At 43.3% G+C, this 20,406-nt stretch overlaps 3 protein-coding genes across 9 annotated transcripts; 1 reads left to right on the top strand and 2 right to left on the bottom strand.

Annotated features, from left to right (window-relative positions):
• Window positions 1-433: 433 nt before the first annotated feature.
• Window positions 434-3,358, bottom strand: LOC106562568 (hydroxycarboxylic acid receptor 2). Its single transcript, XM_014127512.3, has one exon. The coding sequence runs from the start codon at window positions 2,174-2,176 to the stop codon at window positions 1,094-1,096; it is 1,083 nt and encodes a 360-aa protein (XP_013982987.1). The 5' UTR covers window positions 2,177-3,358; the 3' UTR covers window positions 434-1,093.
• A 157-nt stretch (window positions 3,359-3,515) lies between these two features.
• On the bottom strand, window positions 3,516-10,948 carry denr (density-regulated protein). Of its 5 annotated transcripts, none has more exons than XM_014124551.3 (7): window positions 10,893-10,948; window positions 7,998-8,116; window positions 7,744-7,848; window positions 7,521-7,601; window positions 4,226-4,342; window positions 3,976-4,115; window positions 3,516-3,841 (listed from the first exon to the last, which is right to left on the bottom strand). In XM_014124551.3, the coding sequence occupies exons 2-7, from the start codon at window positions 8,104-8,106 to the stop codon at window positions 3,797-3,799; spliced, it is 597 nt and encodes a 198-aa protein (XP_013980026.1). In that variant the 5' UTR covers window positions 8,107-8,116; window positions 10,893-10,948; the 3' UTR covers window positions 3,516-3,796.
• Window positions 10,949-11,163: 215 nt separating this feature from the next.
• On the top strand, window positions 11,164-20,365 carry ccdc62 (coiled-coil domain containing 62). 3 transcript variants are annotated; one of them, XR_014398724.1, is made up of 14 exons: window positions 11,164-11,537; window positions 11,860-11,900; window positions 12,070-12,240; window positions 12,589-12,778; window positions 13,040-13,206; window positions 13,383-13,484; window positions 15,556-15,727; window positions 15,914-16,015; window positions 16,468-16,556; window positions 16,926-17,026; window positions 17,150-17,664; window positions 18,620-18,779; window positions 18,916-19,188; window positions 19,389-20,365. XR_014398724.1 is itself a non-coding variant. In XM_014127502.3 (13 exons), exons 1-13 carry the CDS (start codon window positions 11,465-11,467, stop codon window positions 19,455-19,457), a joined length of 1,710 nt encoding a protein of 569 aa, XP_013982977.2. In that variant the 5' UTR covers window positions 11,164-11,464; the 3' UTR covers window positions 19,458-20,365. The 3 variants fall into 3 exon arrangements, 1 of the variants encoding a protein (XP_013982977.2); XM_014127502.3 differs by lacking the exon at window positions 17,150-17,664; XR_014398740.1 differs by lacking the exons at window positions 11,164-11,537; window positions 11,860-11,900; window positions 12,070-12,240 and adding an exon at window positions 12,396-12,474.
• The last annotated feature ends 41 nt before the right edge of the window (window positions 20,366-20,406 follow it).

Genomic DNA, 20,406 nt, shown 5'->3' with positions numbered 1-20,406 from the left:
AATACAGTGGTAGCTATTCAAAACGGTCCTGCTCCTAAACCAATTAAGCTACAAAAACAGCTTTAAAACATTCAGGCTATCCTAACGTCAAATTTCCTAAAACCCTTTATGAACTATTTTGATTTGCATAAATTAGCATAACACTTAATGGGTTCAATGCCAACCATAAGAACACAGTGGTAGACAATTTAAATGCTACTGCTTTTTAACAATTTCAGCTACAAACATTAAAACAACTAACATTAGTATAAAATAGCCACCAACACTAATAGTAACTCTTGAACTGTTCAAGCTAGAGACACCAAACCAACTTCACATGTTCAGGCTATCCTATTCTATCAAATAATCAAATCAAATCTACAGTGAGGGAAAAAAGTATTTGATCCCTGCTGATTTTGTACGTTTGCCCACTGACAAAGAAATGATCAGTCTATAATTTTAATGGTAGATTTATTTGAACAGTGTGAGACAGAATAACAACAAAAAAATCCAGAAAAACACATGTTATAAATTGATTTGCATTTTAATGAGGGAAATAAGTATTTGACCCCCTCTTAATCAGAAAGATTTCACTGTACCTACTTTTTCAACTACAACCAGTCACTATCATTGCTACTGCAGTCACTATCACTACTATAACTTATTTCACAACCATAAATACTTTAAGACAAGCTAGCAAGCACACACATTTTCTTTAGGAAATTTACTTTTGTAGTTCACAATGAATTTACTTGAATCAACAGCAAATACATAAAACTCAAAGACAAAGTATTGTAAATATGAAATATTACATTAAAGATTCCACTGTTATATTGCAAACAAATTCTTAATTGAGCGAACCTATTAATGAATTTCTACTTTTAGCTATAGAACATCAACATAACATAAAAATGTTAAAATTAATATCTAACAGACAACTATCTCCAACCTCCTTGGCTTCCTTCTGGTTAATAATCTTTAGAACACACCATATTCCACTAGAGCAGAAGAAGAAAAATCACACAAAGTCAGATATTTTGTTCTCCTGGGTACTTTTTCATAAAAGCGTCTCAGAGTAGGCCTAGGAGTGCTGATCTAGGATCAGTTTTGTATTTTACATCACAATGAATAAGTCTGAGACGCTTCGCGAGTACAGGCCCTGACCCTGGACAAGTGATTGGAAGTTACTACTCCTCCCTGACACTGTATTTGCACTGCTAGTCTCGGTCCCAGCCTCAGGCGAGGCTGGCTGTACCTCCTCCTCTTTCCTCCCCAGCAGTCTGTTGAACAGCTTCTGGAAGGTCCCACTGAAGGCAGAGCTGGAGAAGTAGTACACGATGGGGTTCAGCACGCTGTTGAAGTAGGTGAAACACACAGAGGTGTAGAACGCCAAACTGGCATCTTTGAAATACTGGCACTCGTTGTACGAGACCTTGAGGATCCACACAGCGATCCGAGACACTGTACTGGGGAAGAAGCAAATGATGAAGATGAGTGCCACGGCCATGACGAACTGCACCGCACGTTTGATCTTCCCCCCGGTGTCGATCGTCTTGTTCTTCAGCTGCCAGGTGATGCAGACGGTGCAGAAGGTGACAATGGCGGTGGGCAAGAAGAACTGGGTCACGTATAAGGTGTTGTGCCACGTAGACAGCGGGCTGAAGCCCATGCAGATGTTGAAGCTCTCGCACTGTGTCCGGTTGTTGCGGAAGAAGAAGTGTTCGTTGGCCAGCAGGTACCCGGTTGCAGCGATGATCAGCCCCCACAGGCCCAGAGACACCCACCGAGCATAGTTCAGGCCCATCCGGTTGATCTTGTTCATGGGGTGAACGATCTTGAGGTAACGGTCGACAGCCACTGCAGTGAGGAAGAAGATGCCAGCGGCGCGGTTGGCCGTCAACATGAACAGCATAATCCGGCACATGACATCACCATGGATCCAGTGCTTGCCGCGTCGGTAGTAGTCGGCTCTGAATGGAAGACAGAACAGGACGATGGAGTCGGCAACGGCCAGGTGTGTGAGGTAGACAGAGTTGGGCTTCCAGGTGTCCATGTGGAAAATAAAGATCCACAGAGCCACAACATTACCCATCAGCCCAAACATGAACTCCAGCACCAGGATGGGAGGCAGGACATAGTCCAGGATGGGAGACTCAAAGGCGCAGCAGTCATCTTCCGTAGTAGTGAAGTTTGCCATGGGTCAAACGATACGCTTTTAACTGGAGAGACTGTCTGTGTGCTGCTTTGCTCCTCTCTGAAAATAGTCAATATTGATAGGGTTGTCTAGGCACCTCCTGCATTTAACCGGGGACTTTATTGCAGTCATTCAAATTATCTTCCGGTGCCAACAATGTGGAGAGTGTGTGTGGGTGTACAGTGTGTTGTCTCTTATGGAGTTCTATAGGTAGATGGCTCTGAGTGAGTACGCCAACAGCCCAGGGATTATGGGGTGTAGGGTCCCAAAGACCCTCCCCATTATTAAGGGGACCTTAAGATTCATATGCTTGTCTCACTATTGTACTGTTGCTGTGTCTGAACTCTGTCACTATACTTTTCACAAGCTATCTATTTTCATCTTTGCGGTTAAGCACTAGCAAGTGTGCCTGCAGACTGGGTGTGAGTCAGACTGAAACTAGATAAAGAGAAGTAACAACTGTTTGGTTTTGATATTTTGATCTTGTATGAAAATGGTCAATGCTAATGAATTCAGAGAAGCTACTGTACTAGGTTACCTCAGCTTATATATACACTGAAGTAGATGATCACACCATCAGGGAAGTGATGAAAGTATATAATTAGCTGCACCCTTTGGTTGGTTGCAGAACATACTCTGAAACAAGCATGCTGTGCTTCCATTGTTAACTTCTGTCTGCAATTGCATTAATAAAGGTTTGATTTTTTAAATTAGTCTGACTGCTGATTTCACCAATAAGCCAATGATTGACAAGGAACCTACCCCGACAGGGGTCATTATAAAACTATTACGCTGGTGGAAAGATCATACTCATGGGTATATAAGGGACCCCAAGGGTTCCCAGAATACAATTAACTTAAAGGGCACGACACCTGGTCTGGTTCAGTAGGCACAAATTGGATGAAAATGTACCTAACAAAGCAGTTTTAAAGGGAGGTAATCTCAGACCTTGACTCTTATCTATTCTTTATCATTGTGCTAGGAGATTTTCTGGTTTGAGGGAAACATACATCTTTTGCATCCTGAGATGCCAGTGAGCCTGATCCAATAGTTAAGACAAATAGATCCTGGTAGATGAGATTTCAAATCTTTTCAGAAAATGTTAACCACCTGATTATGTGCAGCCCAATTTCCTAAATAATACCACCATAATACATATTTCCCAGCATGTCATTGTGTTCCATTGGCCCTGTCCCTTTCCCACAGAATATAAATACCTTAAAAGGGTCTCATTAAAATAAATAAAACGACAGCAGCATGAACATACATTGCAGACAGTACAGTGAGACATACTGACAGAGTGGGATGATGAAGAGAGGTCTGAAAGAAGGACTAAAGAATGAACAAGTGAATGAGCGACATTTATTACCCTAAAATTTTGCTGAGTGAAAAGCGTTTGGGAAGGAATCACATCAGACCAGACCTTTGGCGACAGAGAGCGACAGAGACAGACAGCAGCTATCAAGAACTGAAAAATGCCAAAAGGGAGTGGCCAAGTCCACAGTTTCTATACAGTAAATAAAATAGATATAAAACGACTCCTTTTTAATGTTAATGTGTACATTTTGGCCAGGTTGTTGTTACATGTTGCATCCATTTTCAGTAAAAGTGCACGTCGGGTCTTCACTTCTTGACTTCTCCAAGATCTTCAATGCTGTCGTCATCCACCTACAATGGAAAGACAGATGGTTAGAGTGTGTGTAATATATCTCATTCAGGTACACAGACTATTCGTCTATTTCCTGTAACTAACTTTATTCAGCCATCTATGTGGCGTTGGAGAGTAAACACAGCCGTCTTACCTCAGGCCACTTTTCCTGAATGACATCAATGATGTCATCTGTAAAATCTCCCTGAATGATGATTTCATCCTCCGCCGTCACCGAGGCTCCGCAGGAGAACTTCTGGGCAAAGAATCTCTGTGCCTCTTTAAGGTCAATGTCTGCAGGGAGGAAGTCCACAGTCACAAGCAAGAAAAACAAGGTTATGGGTCTGTCCATGTCTTTAACAAGGTGTTTACAGTAACAGTATGTGACACAAAGTCAGTCTTACCAAAGGTGTTCATTCCACAGACTCGGGTGACATATTTCTTCTTGGCGCGCGGGATTTTAGCTATCGTTATTTTCTGAGGGACAGTCTTCTTTTTCTGTTTGATCTGTCCTCTGCCACCTAGAGAGTAAGCACAGACAGGTTAGAACAGGGTTCTCCAATGCCAGTCCTCAGACACCCCCTAGCTGTTGCAAATGCTTGTTCTATTTCAGCACTAAGACCTGATTCAACCAATGAATCTTGGTGATTTAGTCTGGAATAGAGCAAATCATATGACAATGTTATTTGTCACATGTGCCAAATACAACTGGTGTAGACCTTAACGTGAAAAACTAACCAACAATGCAATTCAAGAAATAGAGTTAAGAAAATATTTAGTAAATAAACTGAACAAAAAAAATACAAAAAGTAACAAAATAACAAGGCTATATAAAGGGGGTACCGGTATCAAGTCAATGTGTGGGTGTACAGGTTAGTTGAGGTAATTTGTATATGTAGGTAGGGGTAGTGACTATGCATAGACAATAAACCATTTTTGGGGTCTTCCTCTGACACCGCCTAGTATAAAGGTCCTGGATGGCAGGAAGCTTGTCCCCAGTGATGTATTGGACAGTACGCACTACCCTCTAGTGCCTTACAGTCGGATGCCGAGCAGTTGCCATACCAGACAGTGATGCAACCCGTCAGCATGCTCTCGATGGTGCAGCTGTAGAACTTTGAGGATCTGGGGACTCATGCCAAATCTTTTCAGTCTCCTGAGGGAGAAAAGGTGTTGTCGTGCCCTCTTTATGATTGTCTTGGTGTGTTTGGACCATGATAGTTTGTTAGTGATGTGGACACCAAAGAATTTGAAGCTCTCAACCTGCTCCTCTACAGCCCTGTCGATGTGAACGTGGCGTGTTCGGCCCTCATTTTCCTGTAGTTCATGATCAGCTCCTTTGTCTTGCTCATGTTGAGGGAGAGGTTGTCGTCTCTGACCTCCTCCCTATAGGCTGTATCATCGTTGGCGGTTATCAGGCCTACCACTGTTGTGTCGTAAGCAAACTTAATGATGGTGTTGGAGTCGTGCTTGAACAGGGAGTACAGGAGGGAACTAAGCACGCACCCCTGATGGGCCCCCGTGTTGAGGATCAGCGTGACAGATGTGTTGTTGCCTACCCTTACCACCTGGGGGCGGCCCGTCAGAAAGTCCAGGATCCAGTTGCAGAGGGAGGATTTTAGTCCCAGGGTCCTTTCTTAGTAATGAGCTTTGTGGGCACTGGTGTTGAACATTGGGCTGTAGTCAATGAACAGCATTATCACATAGGTGTTCCTTTTGTCCAGGTGGGAAAGGGCAGTGTGGAGTGCGATTGCGTCATCTGTGGATCTGTTAGGGCGGTATACGAATTGGGTCTAGGGTTTCCGGGATGGTGTTGATGTGAGCCATGACCAGCATTTCAAAGCACTACCGACGTGAGTGCTACGGGGTGGTAGTCATTTAGGCAGGTTACCTTCGCTTTCTTGGGCAAAGGGACTATGGTGGTCTGTTTGAAACATGTAGGTATTACAGACTCCGAAAGGGAGAGGTTGAAAATGTCAGTGAAGACACTTGCCAGTTGGTCCACGCATGCTCTGAGTACATGTCCTGGTAATCTGTTTGGCCCCGCGGCCTTGTGAATGTTGACCTGTTTAAAAGGTCTTGCTCACATCGGCTATGGCGAGCGTAATCACACAGTCGTCCGGAACAGCTGGTACTTTCATGCATGATTCAGTGTTACTTGCCTGAAAATGAGCATAAAAGGCATTTAGCGTGTCTGGTAACCTCACGTCGCTGGGCAGCTCACAGCTGGATTTCCCTTTGTAGTCCGTAATAGTTTACAAGCCCTGCCACATCTGACAAGCATCAGAGCCATTGTAGTAAGATTCAATCTTAGTCCTGAATTGACGCTTTGCCTGTTTGATGGTTCGCCTGAGGGGATAGCGGGATTTCTTATAAGCATCCGGATTAGTGTCCCACTCCTTGAAAGTGGCAGCCCTAGCCTTCAGCTCGGTGCGGATGTTGCCTGTAATCCATGGCTTCTGGTTGGGATACGCATGTACGGTCACTGTGTAGACAACATCGTCAATGCACTTTTTGATAAAGCCGGTGACTGAGGTGGTATACTCCTCAATGCCACTGGATGAATCCCGGGAACATATTCCAGTGTGTGCTAGCAAAACAGTTCTGTCGCGTAGCATCCACGTCATCTGACCACTTCCGTATTGAGCGAGTCACTGGTACTTCCTGCTTTAGTTTTAGCTTGTAAGCAGGATAGAATTATGATCAGATTTGCCAAATGGAGGGTGAGCTTTGTACACATCTCTGTGTCTGCAGTAAAGGTACCTAGTCCCCCCCCCTCCTCCTCCTCCTCTGGTTCCACATGTGACATGCTGGTAGAAATGAGGTAAAATGGATTTAAGTTTCCCTGCATTAAAGTCCCTGGCCACTAGGAGCGCCGCTTCTGGATGAGCATTTTCTTGTTTGCTTATGGCCTTACACAGCTCGTTGAGTGAGGTCTTAGTGCCAGCATCAGTTTGTGGTGGTAAATAGATGGCTACGAAAAATATGAAAACTCTTGGTAGATAGAGTGGTCTACAGCTTATCATGAGGTATTCTACCTCAAGCGAGCAATAGACATCGCGCACCAGCTGTTATTGACGTAGCTGTTCTGTCCTGCCGATGCACAGAAAACCCAGCCAACTGTATATTATCCGCTTTGTCCTTCAGCCATGACTCGGTGAAACATAAGATATTACAGTTTAATGTCCCGTTGCTAGGATAGTCTCGAAGAAGATTATCCTGTTTATTCTCCAGTAATTTCACGTTGGACAATAGAACAAATGGTAGAGTTGGGTTACCCACTCGCCGACAAATTCTCACAAGGCACCCCAATCTCAGCCCCCTGTATTTCCGTCTTTTCCTCACGCGAATGACGGGGATTTGTGCCTGGTCTCAAAGAAGTAGTAGTCGGACTCATTAAAGAAAATAATCTTTGTCCGGTTCGAGGTGAGTAATCAATATTCTGTTATCCAGAAGCTCTTTTTGGTCACAAGACACAGTAGCAGCAACATCATGTACAAAATAAGTTAAACAATGCGAAAAACACCCAAATTAGCACAGTTGTTTAGGAGCCCGTAAAATGGCAGCCATCCCCTCTGGTGCCATTGAAGCAAATGTGTAAAGGCTGGGGGGTCCCTGAAGGTTGTGCTGGGAAACACTGGTTTAGGATTTGAGGAGGAAGGATGCATTCAAGAAATCAAAATGAAGAGGAACGCAGACCTCTCTTCTGCTTCTTCTTTTCATCCTCCTCTCCAACAGGGGGCACCTCTACACCGCCAGTGTCCTGCTTGGAAGCATTTCCTACCGGACCAGTAAGGCATAAGAAAAAAAGTGTTTTTAATACGACATCATTCATTATTGCCTCCCCCCCAGAGTATTATTGCCCATCTTCCTGATAGGAAACAGAGAGAGAAAGAACAAGAAACTGTTTGATGAAACTCACCTACACTCATCCTGGCAAACACATCTGGGAAGTTCTTCTCCAGCCACTGCCTGCATTTGGATGGCTCAGGCATGTACTCACAGTACTCTGTTGGCAAGGAGCACACTGGAAAGACAACAGGTGTTAGACCTTGACAATCATGTGACACTGCAAAACAATGTTTTAGGAATTGGCCATGAGCATGTATAGATCACTAGAATAGGGTGCCATTTCGGAAAATGCCCAGATACTACCTCCTACTAAGTTGTACTTACCACCACAATACTGGACTTTCTTTGGGCACTTTGTGTCTGGGTCAGCACTCCCATGATGGCCTCCTTTGTTTTCTGGTGAACACGTCTCTGCATTCTCAGTAGTAGCCATGACAGATTATCTGAACACAGAGGGTAAAAAAAGTTCATTGGGTAAAGTATACCTTCAAATCGAACAAAAAGTGAGAATCACAGACAATCAGCCTTTCACCACAGACAACTTGGCTTAGTCATGATCCTGGACCCTCGACAATGAATTGGTCTGAGGACAGCAAACTTACATTGTCAAAGCACTAAAAACAGATGCTTGTCATGGCCTGCCATGTCACAGTGAACATGGACTGCCACTTTAATCAATGCATAACACCTAACTCACCATGAAAACTGCTGCAATATATTTGACTGATGATGCTACTCCTGCTGCTATTGTAGTTACATTGTGCTCAATACATTTTACCTTTATTTAACTAGGCAAGTCAGTTAAGAACAAATTCTTATTTTCAATGACAGCCTAGGAACAGTGGGTTAACGTTAAGATTTTTAATCTGTCATTCCGCCCCTGAACAAGGCCGTTAACCCCTTGTCAGCTCGGGGACTCGATCTTGCAACCTTTCGGTTACTGGCCCAACGCGCTAACCACTAGGCTACCCTTCCGCCCCAAATGAGTCAACAACCCCATCTTCAGCTAAGCTACGTGAGGTCTAACCCATTCATAGACGCTAACTACCTTTAGCACAGGGTTTCCCCTATATTAATTTAGCAGCTGCTACACCAAACAACAGGATGTACAATTTTTTCAATATTTTTGGGGAAAATTATATTTTCAGGATGGTAAAATGTTCAGTGTGAACTTAAACGACTAAAACAAGATATAAAGTACGTAGAAAGGATCATGGAGATATATTCTTTCATAAGATCATCTTTGAGAACTAACAATCGCCATAATAAACTTCACAGTCAATCTAAAATTCCAAAAATGTCATGGCGGCCCCCATTGATTTTGTCAATGTTTGAGTCACTCAGCATAAGAACATGGCAAGAAGCCATGGCAAAATATATAGAATTGCAGGAAATTGGCTTTAAAACTGCAAATTCTCCCTCAGCCCAATGGCAAAATTTCCAGAAATTAGCTTTAAAACTACAATGTTCTCATCTGGTTTTAGAAACATAAGGAACATATCTGCGAGAATTGTTCTCTCCAAAAAAAGGTTAAATTACTACACACCATTTTAGAGTTCCCACATGGCCATATTTCCATTTTAGAGCGCTTATTTACAGAAAACAGATGTTAGACTTAAAGTGAAATGTGACCCTCACTATCAAATAAACATCTGAATCCAACTTTGTCAGAACCTCACCACCTGCTGTGTAGACAGTGGTAGATTTAGTATCGACTGAAATGTGGTGTCTAATGTCAGTACCGGTGCATCAAATCTGGGACCAAGGCCATCAGACAGTTAAATAGCCATCACTAGCCAGCCTTCACCCAGTACCCTGCCCTGAACTTAAATCACTGTCACTACCCAGCTACCACCCGGTTACTCAACCCTGCACCTTAGGCCAGCAGACTCTATGTACATAGACACAGGTCAATGTAATAATGCTTGCATACTGTTTTACTAATTTCATATGTATATACTGTATTCTAGTCAATGCCATCCTATCCAACCATCTACACACACACACTATTCTATCCTACAGACACTAAATATTCTAGCCACATACTGCCCATGTCTATAATGTCTACACATCCCATCACACACATACACACTCCGACATTGCTCATCCTAATATATTTCTTAATTCCATTAGTTTACTTTAGATCTGTGTGTATTGTTAGATATTACTGCACTGTTTGAGCTAGGAACGCAAGCATTTCGCTACACCCCCAATAACATTTGATTTGATGCTGTTCGGACAAAGGTTGGATTCAGACGTGTATTTGATAGCGAGGAACACATTTCACTTTACATATGGTAACTAGAGATTATACATATGCCCTTGTTGACTGGAAACGTTTTTATGGTGATGCTAGCTTTATTGTGGTAAAGTTATTTTCCGTCGCCAGTCTCCAAAAAGATGCACAACTCAGCGAGTCCAACCAATACACAGACTCCCGATGTTGTGTTCCAAAACTAGAGGGCTATATGTTTCTACAACCGTACCGCAATTGAGAATCGAGTCACGTTTAGATAGAGTCTTTTGGCTGTTTTGGCTGCCAGAGCCAATTAACCTCCAAACAGAACATGTAAGGTCCTTGGACTATAAGGAGCAACGTTAGGCTTCTTTAGTAAATTATTGGGCAACGTGAGGTCCTAAGCAGGGATATTTTGCACGTCATACCTTGGCCTTAGCTAGTTAACATGCGGGGGAGCAATATATAGCTTAACAACAAAGATAATTGTTATTCATTCACAAAGAGGTAGAATTGTATGACAGCTTTCCTTACAGCTGCTGTTAAAACTCAAATCAGACTGTCAGACATAATTAGCCAGCTACCATTAGCTTGCTAACTTGCATGCTGCCTATGTTGGTGCATTTATCCGATACAATTAAGATATATCCAAGTTAGATAAGCAAAAGTCGTGGTAGTATGGTAATGGGCGAGCTAGCTAAATTCAACAGCTGGCCAGCCAGCTAGCTATATAATATTTTTGACAACTGGTTTCTTGGCTGAGACTTCATTCACAGCTAGTTAGCTATATATGCTAACTAACGGCGCAGCTAACGTTAGATGGCACATTAGCATCATCTCCAAGTCAATCAATGGAAAGACAACAACATGATACATACCCCTCGAAAACAACCTTAATATTGTTGACTGATCAACAAAACAAGCATTATTAAGTAAAGTTGAAACAGATTAATGCTCAGTTATAACAGCTTGAGCACACCTACTGCCTGATTTAGCTAGGGGTCCTGTCAATGCCTATTGGAACGCACGCTCGGCTAAGAAATAATATATGTTCACTTAGTTGCCTGTATTATTATTTATATAAAAATAAACCATTTGTCAAATATATATCTATAAATTGCATTTTATAACAACATTCCGATCTACTGGAAAATAAAGTAAAATATATCTTATATAGAACTCCTAATATGATTTTATTTTGACGTTATACGATAGGCATTCACGTGTATGCCTTGACATCCACTCCTCCGCGGCCATCACAACAAGTGATTTGAAAATGTGCAAACTTTCAACAGGAATTTAATGTTAGGCTAGCTGGTTATTTCCATTCCCAAATTAACATAATGTTAGATAATTGTGGAGTAATCCATTTTATTTGATTATGCTCTGTATTTTGTTGTCAATGTATTAATGTAAATGGTTCCATGATTTAATAGCAGACAATGATCATGAGATGCCCATCTAAATCTGATGAACGTTAGCGTAGCTAGCTAGCGTTAAAGTTAATCAGAACTGTAACAGTACAAGTTACAAAAAACGCCATGACTGAGTGGAGATGGACCAAGGCAGTAGAAGAACATTCAATCCAAATGGAGGATCTGGACACTCATCATCACACAGCTATTTTGGTGTGTGTGTGTGTGTCTCATCTCATCACACAGCTATTCTGGTGTCGAGATAGCCGATTCAACTCCACGATTTACGATGGAGTTGAGCGGTGACTAGTGTGGGCGGACTGGAGTTACGACATCACATGCAATTACGTTTTTATTATAAAACTACTGATTTCAGCACCCACAGAATAGCATGCAGTTACATAGGACAATGTCTCCCTTCTGCCCACACTAGTCGCCGCTCAACTCCATTGTAAATCGTTGAGTTTAGTCGGCTATGTCTGAGAAAGCTGGCAGTCACTGTATTTGAAACAAAAACGTGGATTTGTGTTTTCAGTTACTCCATGTGATCCCTGGCACAGCACACCTGTGAAAAAGGTAATAGCGAGCAAATCAATGTTTGTTATTGGACCTGTTATATTTCATCCCAAATATGTTTGGAAAACTAATTTCATACGTTTTTATTTTGTCTTGTTGCCTTAGTTAGACTACTAGTCTAGGAAAATTAGAAATTCTAACATGAATGGCAATGGCTCCATTTTTGCAGAAGAATGTGGGAGCTTCTATCAAGGAGCCTTCCCTAGTGACCACCTCAGCTCAGAGTGAGGGACAGAAGATGGCCAGCCAGTCAGCCAGAAGTCCCCCATGCCTCAGTCCCACAGGAAGCCTCTACACCCAACCCCCCTCCCTGTCACTACCCCTCCTACAGGACAGAAAGGTGGGAGGTGCTGCTTTTTACACAACACAAAGCCAAATGGCTCATTTTTCAAACATTATGGAACACACTGCATATGTTGTCCTTTGTTACATCATTGTATCCTTGATAGAATCACAGAATGCAAAATAGAATGTTAATGATATTCAAGTGTAATTGCCCATGGTAGCTAACGACTGGTTGATAAAATGTGAAACTATTACTATGGGCTAGCAAGGCTACCATTGTAGGTAGCAGGTCAGTACTGCTACTCTCTACATGTTTGTGGAGTGTGCGTGTGTGCATGCCTACTCACTCCTGTATTTACATTTGTGTATGTGTCTGTCTGTCTGTGTGTTTGTGTTATAATAGCCTCTTGGTGAGATGGAGAGTGCCATCATCCAAAGGCAGAGGCGGGAGCTGCAGCTGCTGATTTGTGAACTGAAGGACCGGGACCAGGAGCTCAACACCATGGCTGCTGCCCACCACAAGCAGCTCACTGCCTGGGAACAAGACCGCCAGAGAGTCCTGACCCTGGAGCAGAGGTGTGCTCGCCTGGAGGGTGAGAGAGGGGATACAGGCCTCAATCCCAAATGAACACAAAATATTCCATCTATCATCTGTGTGTGTACATTCCCAAAATAACCTTAATGATGGGTAGTAACATTCAGACTTAAATGGTGAATTGCATCCTCTGTATTATTTTATGATGTTTGCTTTGCATACGACCGGTCTGGGAATAGCATTGATAAGATCTCTTGTGTGTGTGTTTGCTTGTATGTGTATCAATCTGTGTGTCATAATGTGTGTGTGCTTGTCTTAGATGAGCTTCAGAAGCGTAATGAGGTGATCAGAGCTGTAACTAAGAGGGTTCATGTTGTGGAGGCCCGGGAGAAGGAAGGCCACAGGGAGCTCAACTCTACCCAGCAACAGCTGCTCGAGCTGGGGAAGAAACAACAGTACGCCAGCCAACACTGTCACGACCTGAAGGTACAAACACACACACACACACACACACACACACACACACACCCCCCGACAATTTGGTGTTGTACTGATGTGGTTATTTGCAGTCCATGAAAGAAAGTGTTTCCGGTGTTGTGTTCTTAAACAGGACTGTGAAATAAAGGGTTTCTGGTGTCGTGTTGTTTTGTCTCCCCCACCAGGAGAAGAACCAAAGTCTGAACTCCACAGTGATGTCTCTGTCAGCCCAGCTGGGCTCTCTGCAAGTCAGAGGGGAGGAGCTCAGCACCATGCTCAGACTCAAGGTAGGCTTGCTTTCTTAAACCTTTGTCTCTAACTCTGATTACCCTGTAATAGAGTAGTAAGGCCATGCAGTTACAGACATGCTAGTCTCTCACGACAGCGTAGCTGATTTGGTTCTGGGTCCCGAGATTCAGGGGCGTCACCTTGGTTTTAGAAGGGGGGGGACCTACATTATTCTGTTTTTAATCCAGTAAGAAAAACAATCCAAACAGCCTACCCGACCGCTCGGAGGCGTCCGCATTGGTCCTAAAGCACACCGTTCCCTCGTTTGGTATCACATTCCAATGATAAAACTGGGGGGGGGACAAAAATGCAATTTCAGAATGAACTTTCGGTGAAAGTTGCGCCCCTGCCGAGATTACAGACATGCAGACTGTAAATTGTACAGTGGTTATCGTAAGTGTTCACCCCCCTTGGATTTTTTTTCACATTTTGATACGTGACAAAGTGAGATTGAAGTGGATTTAGGTTATGATTTTTTGTCATTGATCTACACAAAATACTCCATAATGTCAAAGTGAAAAGAAAATTCTAGAAATGTTAACAAATTAATACAAATTGAATAACTAAAATATAGTGGTTGCAAAATAATTCACTCGTTTTGTTTAGGCAAGACTAAATTAGTTCAGGAGTAAAATTTGGCTTAACAAATTGCATAATAAGTTACACAGACTCACTTTGTGTGAAATAATAGGGGTTGATATGATTTATGAATGACTACCCATTCGTCTCTCCCTCATAAACACATCTGTAAGGTCCCTTGGTCAATTATTGAATTTCAAGCACTGATCCAACTACAAAGACCAGGAAGCTTTTCAAAAGCCTCATGAAGAAGGGCAGTGATTGGTAGTTAGGTAACAAGTTAATAATTATGCTGTGGATGATGTATTAAATCACCCAGACACAACGGACAGAAAGGAAACTGCTCAGGGATGCCATTGGGGATTTTAAAACAGCTACAGAGTTCAATGGCTGTGAAGGGAGAAAATGTATGATGGATCAACAACATTGTAGTTACTCCACAATAATGATCAAATGACAGAGTGAAAAGAAAAATACAAATATACAGTGCCTTCAGAAGGTATTCACACCCCTTGACTTTTTCCACATTTTGTTGTGTTACAAAGTGGGATTAAAATGGATTTAATTGTCATTTTTTTGTCAAGGATCTACACAAAAAAAACTCTGGCAAAGTATAAGAAAAATTCTAACATTTGTAAAAAAATAAAAATAAATGTAACATAAATATTCATATTCAACCCCTTAGTCAATACATGTTAGAATCACCTTTGGCAGCGATTACAGCTGTGAGTCTTTCTGGGTAAGTCTCTAAGAGCTTTTCACATCTGGATTGTGCAACATTTGCCCATTATTCTTCAAGCTTGATCATTGCTAGACACCCATTTTCAGTTCTTGCCATAGATTTTCAAGCAGATTTAAGTCAAAACTGTATCTCGGCCACTCAGGAACACTAACTTCTTGGTAAGCAACTCCAGTGTAGATTTCACCTTGTGTTTTAGGTTATTGTCCTGCTGAAAGGTGAATTAATTTCCCAGTGTCTGGTGGAAAGCTGGCTGAACCAGGTTTTCCTCTAGGATTTTGCCTGTGCTTACAGTAGCTCCATTCCGTTTTTTTATCCTGAAACTCCCCGGTTCTTAAGCATACCCATCTAACTTAAAAATCTATGGCAAGACCTGAAAATGGTTGTCTAGTGATGATCAACAACCAAGAGCTTGAAGAATTTTGAAAAGAATAATGGGCAAATGTTTCACTTAAACAGAAGGATTCACAGCTATAATCACTACCAAAGGTCATTCTAACATGTATTGACTCAGGGGGTTGAATACTTAAGTAATCAAGATATATTAGTGTTTTATTTTTCATAAATTCTAACATTTGTAAAGAAATTCTCTTCTACTTTGACATTACAGAGTATTTTGTGTAGATCGTTGACAAAAAATGAAAATTAAATCAATTTCAATCCCACTTTGTAGCACAACAAAATGTGAAAAAATCCAAGAGGGGTGAATACTTATGATACCCACTGTATATAACCTCTTCTTCCCCCACCAGGACAAGGATGTGACGGAGGCAACCAATCACATCGTAGATCTGTCTGGGCGTCTGCGGGAGATGGAGGGGTCGCTGAAGGAGAGTCACTCACGGGAGGCCAGGGTGCTCAGGGAGGTCGAGGAGCACAAACGGCGATACAGAGAGGCCCGGCACGAGAACACACGGCTCAAAGGTACAGGTGCCAGAGTACATGGCTCAGAGATACAATACACTACAAAAGTGTTGTAGTTTTCAGTAAGACTGAAAAAGCTAGCTGTCATATACATGTGCACTCTTAAATTATGCGCTCTCACTTTCCTTCTTCTCCCTCTCTCTCACCCCCCCTCTCTTTATCCCTCTCTCTGTGTTGTTGTTGTAGAGGAGTTACAGCAGCAGGTGACAGAGGGCAGTGCCCAGAGAGAGGACATCATCCGTCTGAAACAGGAAGGACAGCTGCTGCACAGGGAGCTGGCTCTCTCGGGTACCTCACATTCAACAAAGTTTATTTATATAGGACTTTTGAGTGAACTTTTTTCACAAATATATTTGTCACGGTGTGATTTACAGCAACCTAAACCCCAGCCGCCGAAACCCCTGTCTTGTCTGGTACCGGCCTCTAGAGGCAATGTTTTCCAGTGTAATGACAGGGCCTAGGGCCTCCTCTGGAACAGTAGGGAGGATGCCTGTAGTGCTATAGTTCCAGGTCATTGTTTCCCTAAACAGGAACATCTAGTTCCTCTTCCTAATCACTGTTATTCTTTTTGACTGTATTAAGATAGATAGATAGACTGACTGATTGAACCACCCCAGCTTCTCTCGTCTCATCATGCTTTAATTTAGATCGCTCACCAAGGAAATATATTACACATTTCATCCCGAACTATTGATAAGAAACTGTTGTGACTGCTTTTGGTCATGGTTCCTGTCCCCCAGGTGAGGGAGAGAGCTGGAAGGATGAGCTGCTGGGATTGGCTCGTTCCAAGCAGGAGCGCACGGAGTCGGAGCTGCACTGTCTACGCCAGGTGTGTCACCTCTTACCTTATCTCTACCTCCACGCTTTTAACCACAGCGCATTGGGCTGGGCTGTCGGTCAGGTTCTACAGCATACCTGTGGAACTTCAGGAATGTTCTCCACCTCGGCTGTTAGGCGCTGTCTGTATTGGTGGTATGTCACATACCTGGGCCCTGACTCAGCCCTGACACAGTTAACCTGAAGAGGCTAAGGAGCTGTATTTGGCCCAAAGTTACCCAGACTAAGATTAAATATTGATGTAAATATAAGATATTGGTGTAAATGAATAATAATTTACACTGGGTCAATCAATAAAAGTATAATTTACCCTGACCTGATATGCATGAAGTGTCCACAATCCTAATTGTGTGTGTTCCAGGTGTGTGAGAACCAGCAGAATGACCTGCAGCTGCTTCAGTTGAACCTGGAGAGCACCCGGGAGGCCCTGAAACAGGCTGAGGGACAGGGGCCACATGGGAGGTGAGCTGGGTGTTTGTGCATGTGTATATTTATTCTACTCAGTTGATGTTGTGCACAGTCCCAGATATTTTGCTGTTGTTTCTGTTGCTTTAGAGGAGGTGCTGAAATTGTGTCTCTTACCAGTCAGGGAACAGAGAGAGAAGGAGGGACAGAGAGACGAGCAACAGGGTCAGTCTACAGACAGACTTTAAGCGGAAGTATAGACCACCCCCCAAACCGTCCAGAACCCCCCTTCCCCCTCCTTGTCACAGGAGAGAGACAGGCACCCCAACAGGAGGAGGAAAGTAGTGTTTCAGATTTGACCTCTGACTTCACTGACGATACAGTAGCAACCCGGGACCTCATTGCTGCTGTCCCCAGAGAGTTGCTGAGTCACGCAATGGTCCAAGCTGGCAGCGTTAGTGACCGTTTGTCATCAACGAAGAGAGAGAACCAGAACATATCAAACCCTCGTACTCCCAGTTCCTACACCAACCGAGAGTCAAGTCACCAGGAAACAATGGCAGGTAGAGAGAGTAGAGAAACCATGGAGACACCTAGCATAGCCGCCGCCACAGGAACGCTTAGTCGAACTCGATCGCCAGGCCAAGCTAGCGTCAACTTCAGCGACTACCTGTCCACTGTTTCAGGAAACCAAGGTACGTCTCTTAGGCAACAACAACTCACCAAACATGAATCAAACTACAGCAGCCAGGACACACGAGGGAGAGCTAGCAAGGAAACCATGGCAACCCGTAGTAGCCTAGCCACTGGAACCACCACACTATCGCTGAGCGACCGCATTGCTAGCTACCGCAGCCAACATAAATCAGCAAAGAGAGAAGGCAGAGGGATACAGAGTCAGAGTGGAGTTAGTGGGGATGAGGGTTCGTTAAACCGCACTGCCGATCAAGTTAGCATTAGCAACAGACTCTCCAGCTACAGCCGCCAGGGAGCTTCAAGAAAAGAAGGCAGGGGGACCAGGAGTCAGAGTGGAGTAAGTGGGAATTTCGGCGAGAATAACAGCGGGAATGTGGGTCACACTTCCGGTAAAGCTAGCGACGGAGTCTCGAACTACAGCCACCAGGGAACATCAGGAAAAGAATGCAGGGATTCATTGTGTGAGGATGGAATCGGTACGAATGCCGGCTCCCTGGTGGAGAGGACTGAGTCCCCTGAATGTGGGTGTAGCAGTATGGTTGAGGGACAGACAGGACCTAGCTCCTATAAAACAGCTAGTTGTGGCTGTGGTAGTATGCCTGAAGTACAGGCAGGGCAGAGCTGTGGCTTTGGTAGTATGGTTGATGGACAGGCAGGACCCAGCTGTGGGTGTAGATGTACATCTGAAGGCCAGGTACAGAGTGAACCTAGCCTGCCTGAAGCAGGCAGCTCTGAGACAGGGACAGAGGCAGGGCCAGGTGAAGGGATGGAGCTCATAGCTGTGTTTAATGGAGGACCAGAGGCAGAGGACTCCATATTGCTGGTGGACATCAGCCCTCGTAACACCTGGTAGGGACAGAATATACAGAGAAAGAAGCGTACACTCTTTTATATTGACCCCAAATTTGTCTCAGGGATAGTAAATATTGATTGATTGACTGACTGCTTTCCCAGCCAAGGTGATCTCAACTGTGTGTACCTGGATAGCCCCTCCCCTTCTTCACGGAGTAGGAGGAGCCTCGGTCCTGCGAATGACTCCACCTCTCCAACAACCGCCAATGAACGAGGTGTTGTCAACGGCAACCTGGGAGGCCTTTTTGCAGCTTTAGACGATGTGAGTGGACCACATAGCCTGACAGGAAAAACTCCCGATCTTCATAATAAATTCCTAATGTAGAGATAAAGAAAAGTAATTGGCCAGGATTCAGTCTTAAAGTTTAAACGTCTTTATATTTTGGCCATTCCCCCAGGAGGACCAGCGTTCCTCCACCAATAATCTACAAAGGCTGCTAGCTGAGTCTCGTCAGATGGTGGCTAGCCTGGAACGCACAACCCTACAACCTTTATGCCCCTCCCACAGCCCGGCCTCTAACTGTGACGCTGTCATCAGCCTCAGCATCGGCCAAAACAGTGGCAACAGTAGCCATGGAAACCACAGTCGTAACTGTGACAGACATAATCACAGCAATCCCGATCACCACCCCAACCAGACCTCCACCACAAGACCCAGTCAAACCAGCCGGGTACGTGCTTTGATGTGTTTTATACTATAGATACAATAATTATTCCGACCAAAACATGAAAATACCACAGATCATTTCATACTGTTGGGCCTATTACCATTAAGACATCACATTATACTATGGAAGTGTGGGGTGAAACCTAAGGGTGTGAACTGGTAGTGATTTACAGTGCTCCTCCCATCTCTCCTGTTTTCACCCAGCTGGACGGTGATACTCCACCCAGGAACACTCAGCCCTTCCAGAGGAACGAGGAACCTGGGGGGCTATAGAGGGGAGGGACATCTACCTAAACACACCTTCACACACCTGGTCTAGGAGGGGTGATGATGGAGGCTGCAGACTACTCTGTTTTCTACTGTAGCCGTTGAGATCAGAGTCACATTGGTATGGCTTTGACCCCAGTCCCAAACCTATATCAGTCACAATCTAGGAAGTGACACTTGGGGTCAAAGGTGAAATCTCCTCCATTCAGAACCAGGGACACAGCGATAGCAAGCCAATGAATGAATTAAACTGCTTTTTTAGGAAACCAAAGAAGGACTTACATTTCTTTATGTCAAAAGTTATGTTATACGATACATGAAACCTTTTAAACTATTGTTTTAACAACTTTTAAAACATGTTTAGTGTTATATGTCCAATGTCCTGCCCTTCGCAGTCCTGGTCATAAGCTATTTAGGAACCATTTAGTAATATGCAGGTGAGATGTGAAACCAGTCATTCAGACCTGTTGAATGGTGCTTCTGGGTTATTGTCATTCCGGTTTCACTGCCTGCAAACCTGCTGGATGGCTCCAATAGGATGACTGATTACTTATGAGGTAAGTGAGACTGTTGCATTGAAAAGAAACCTGAACCTCTCACTTTCTTCATTAGCATATTGTTTTTGTATTTTTGATGTCAACATTTTGTAGTTAATGTTTTTGTACTCATTACTTTTTATGTAAAATAATTTATATTCAGTCAGGCTATGCAAATACTAAGAAACATGTACCACTGCAGTAAACAGGTTTTATGTAATTTTGATAACATGATGAATGAAAAATACGATTAATACTTGCTTCTTGTTTTTGTTTTTTTACATATACAATTTTGTCACGGAGAAATACGTGTAATGGAATTAAGATTACACGCAGGAATGCACAGTGCGTTGCGCAAAAATAAACGACAGCATATAATTTTGAGAAAATGTCCATTCATTAATACAGTATTACCACCT

The sequence above is a fragment of the Salmo salar genome, chromosome 01 (genome assembly GCF_965601325.2).
Source record: "Salmo salar chromosome 01, fSalSal1, whole genome shotgun sequence".
Classification (NCBI taxonomy): domain Eukaryota; kingdom Metazoa; phylum Chordata; class Actinopteri; order Salmoniformes; family Salmonidae; genus Salmo; species Salmo salar.
This window is presented reverse-complemented; position numbering and strand designations above follow the sequence as displayed.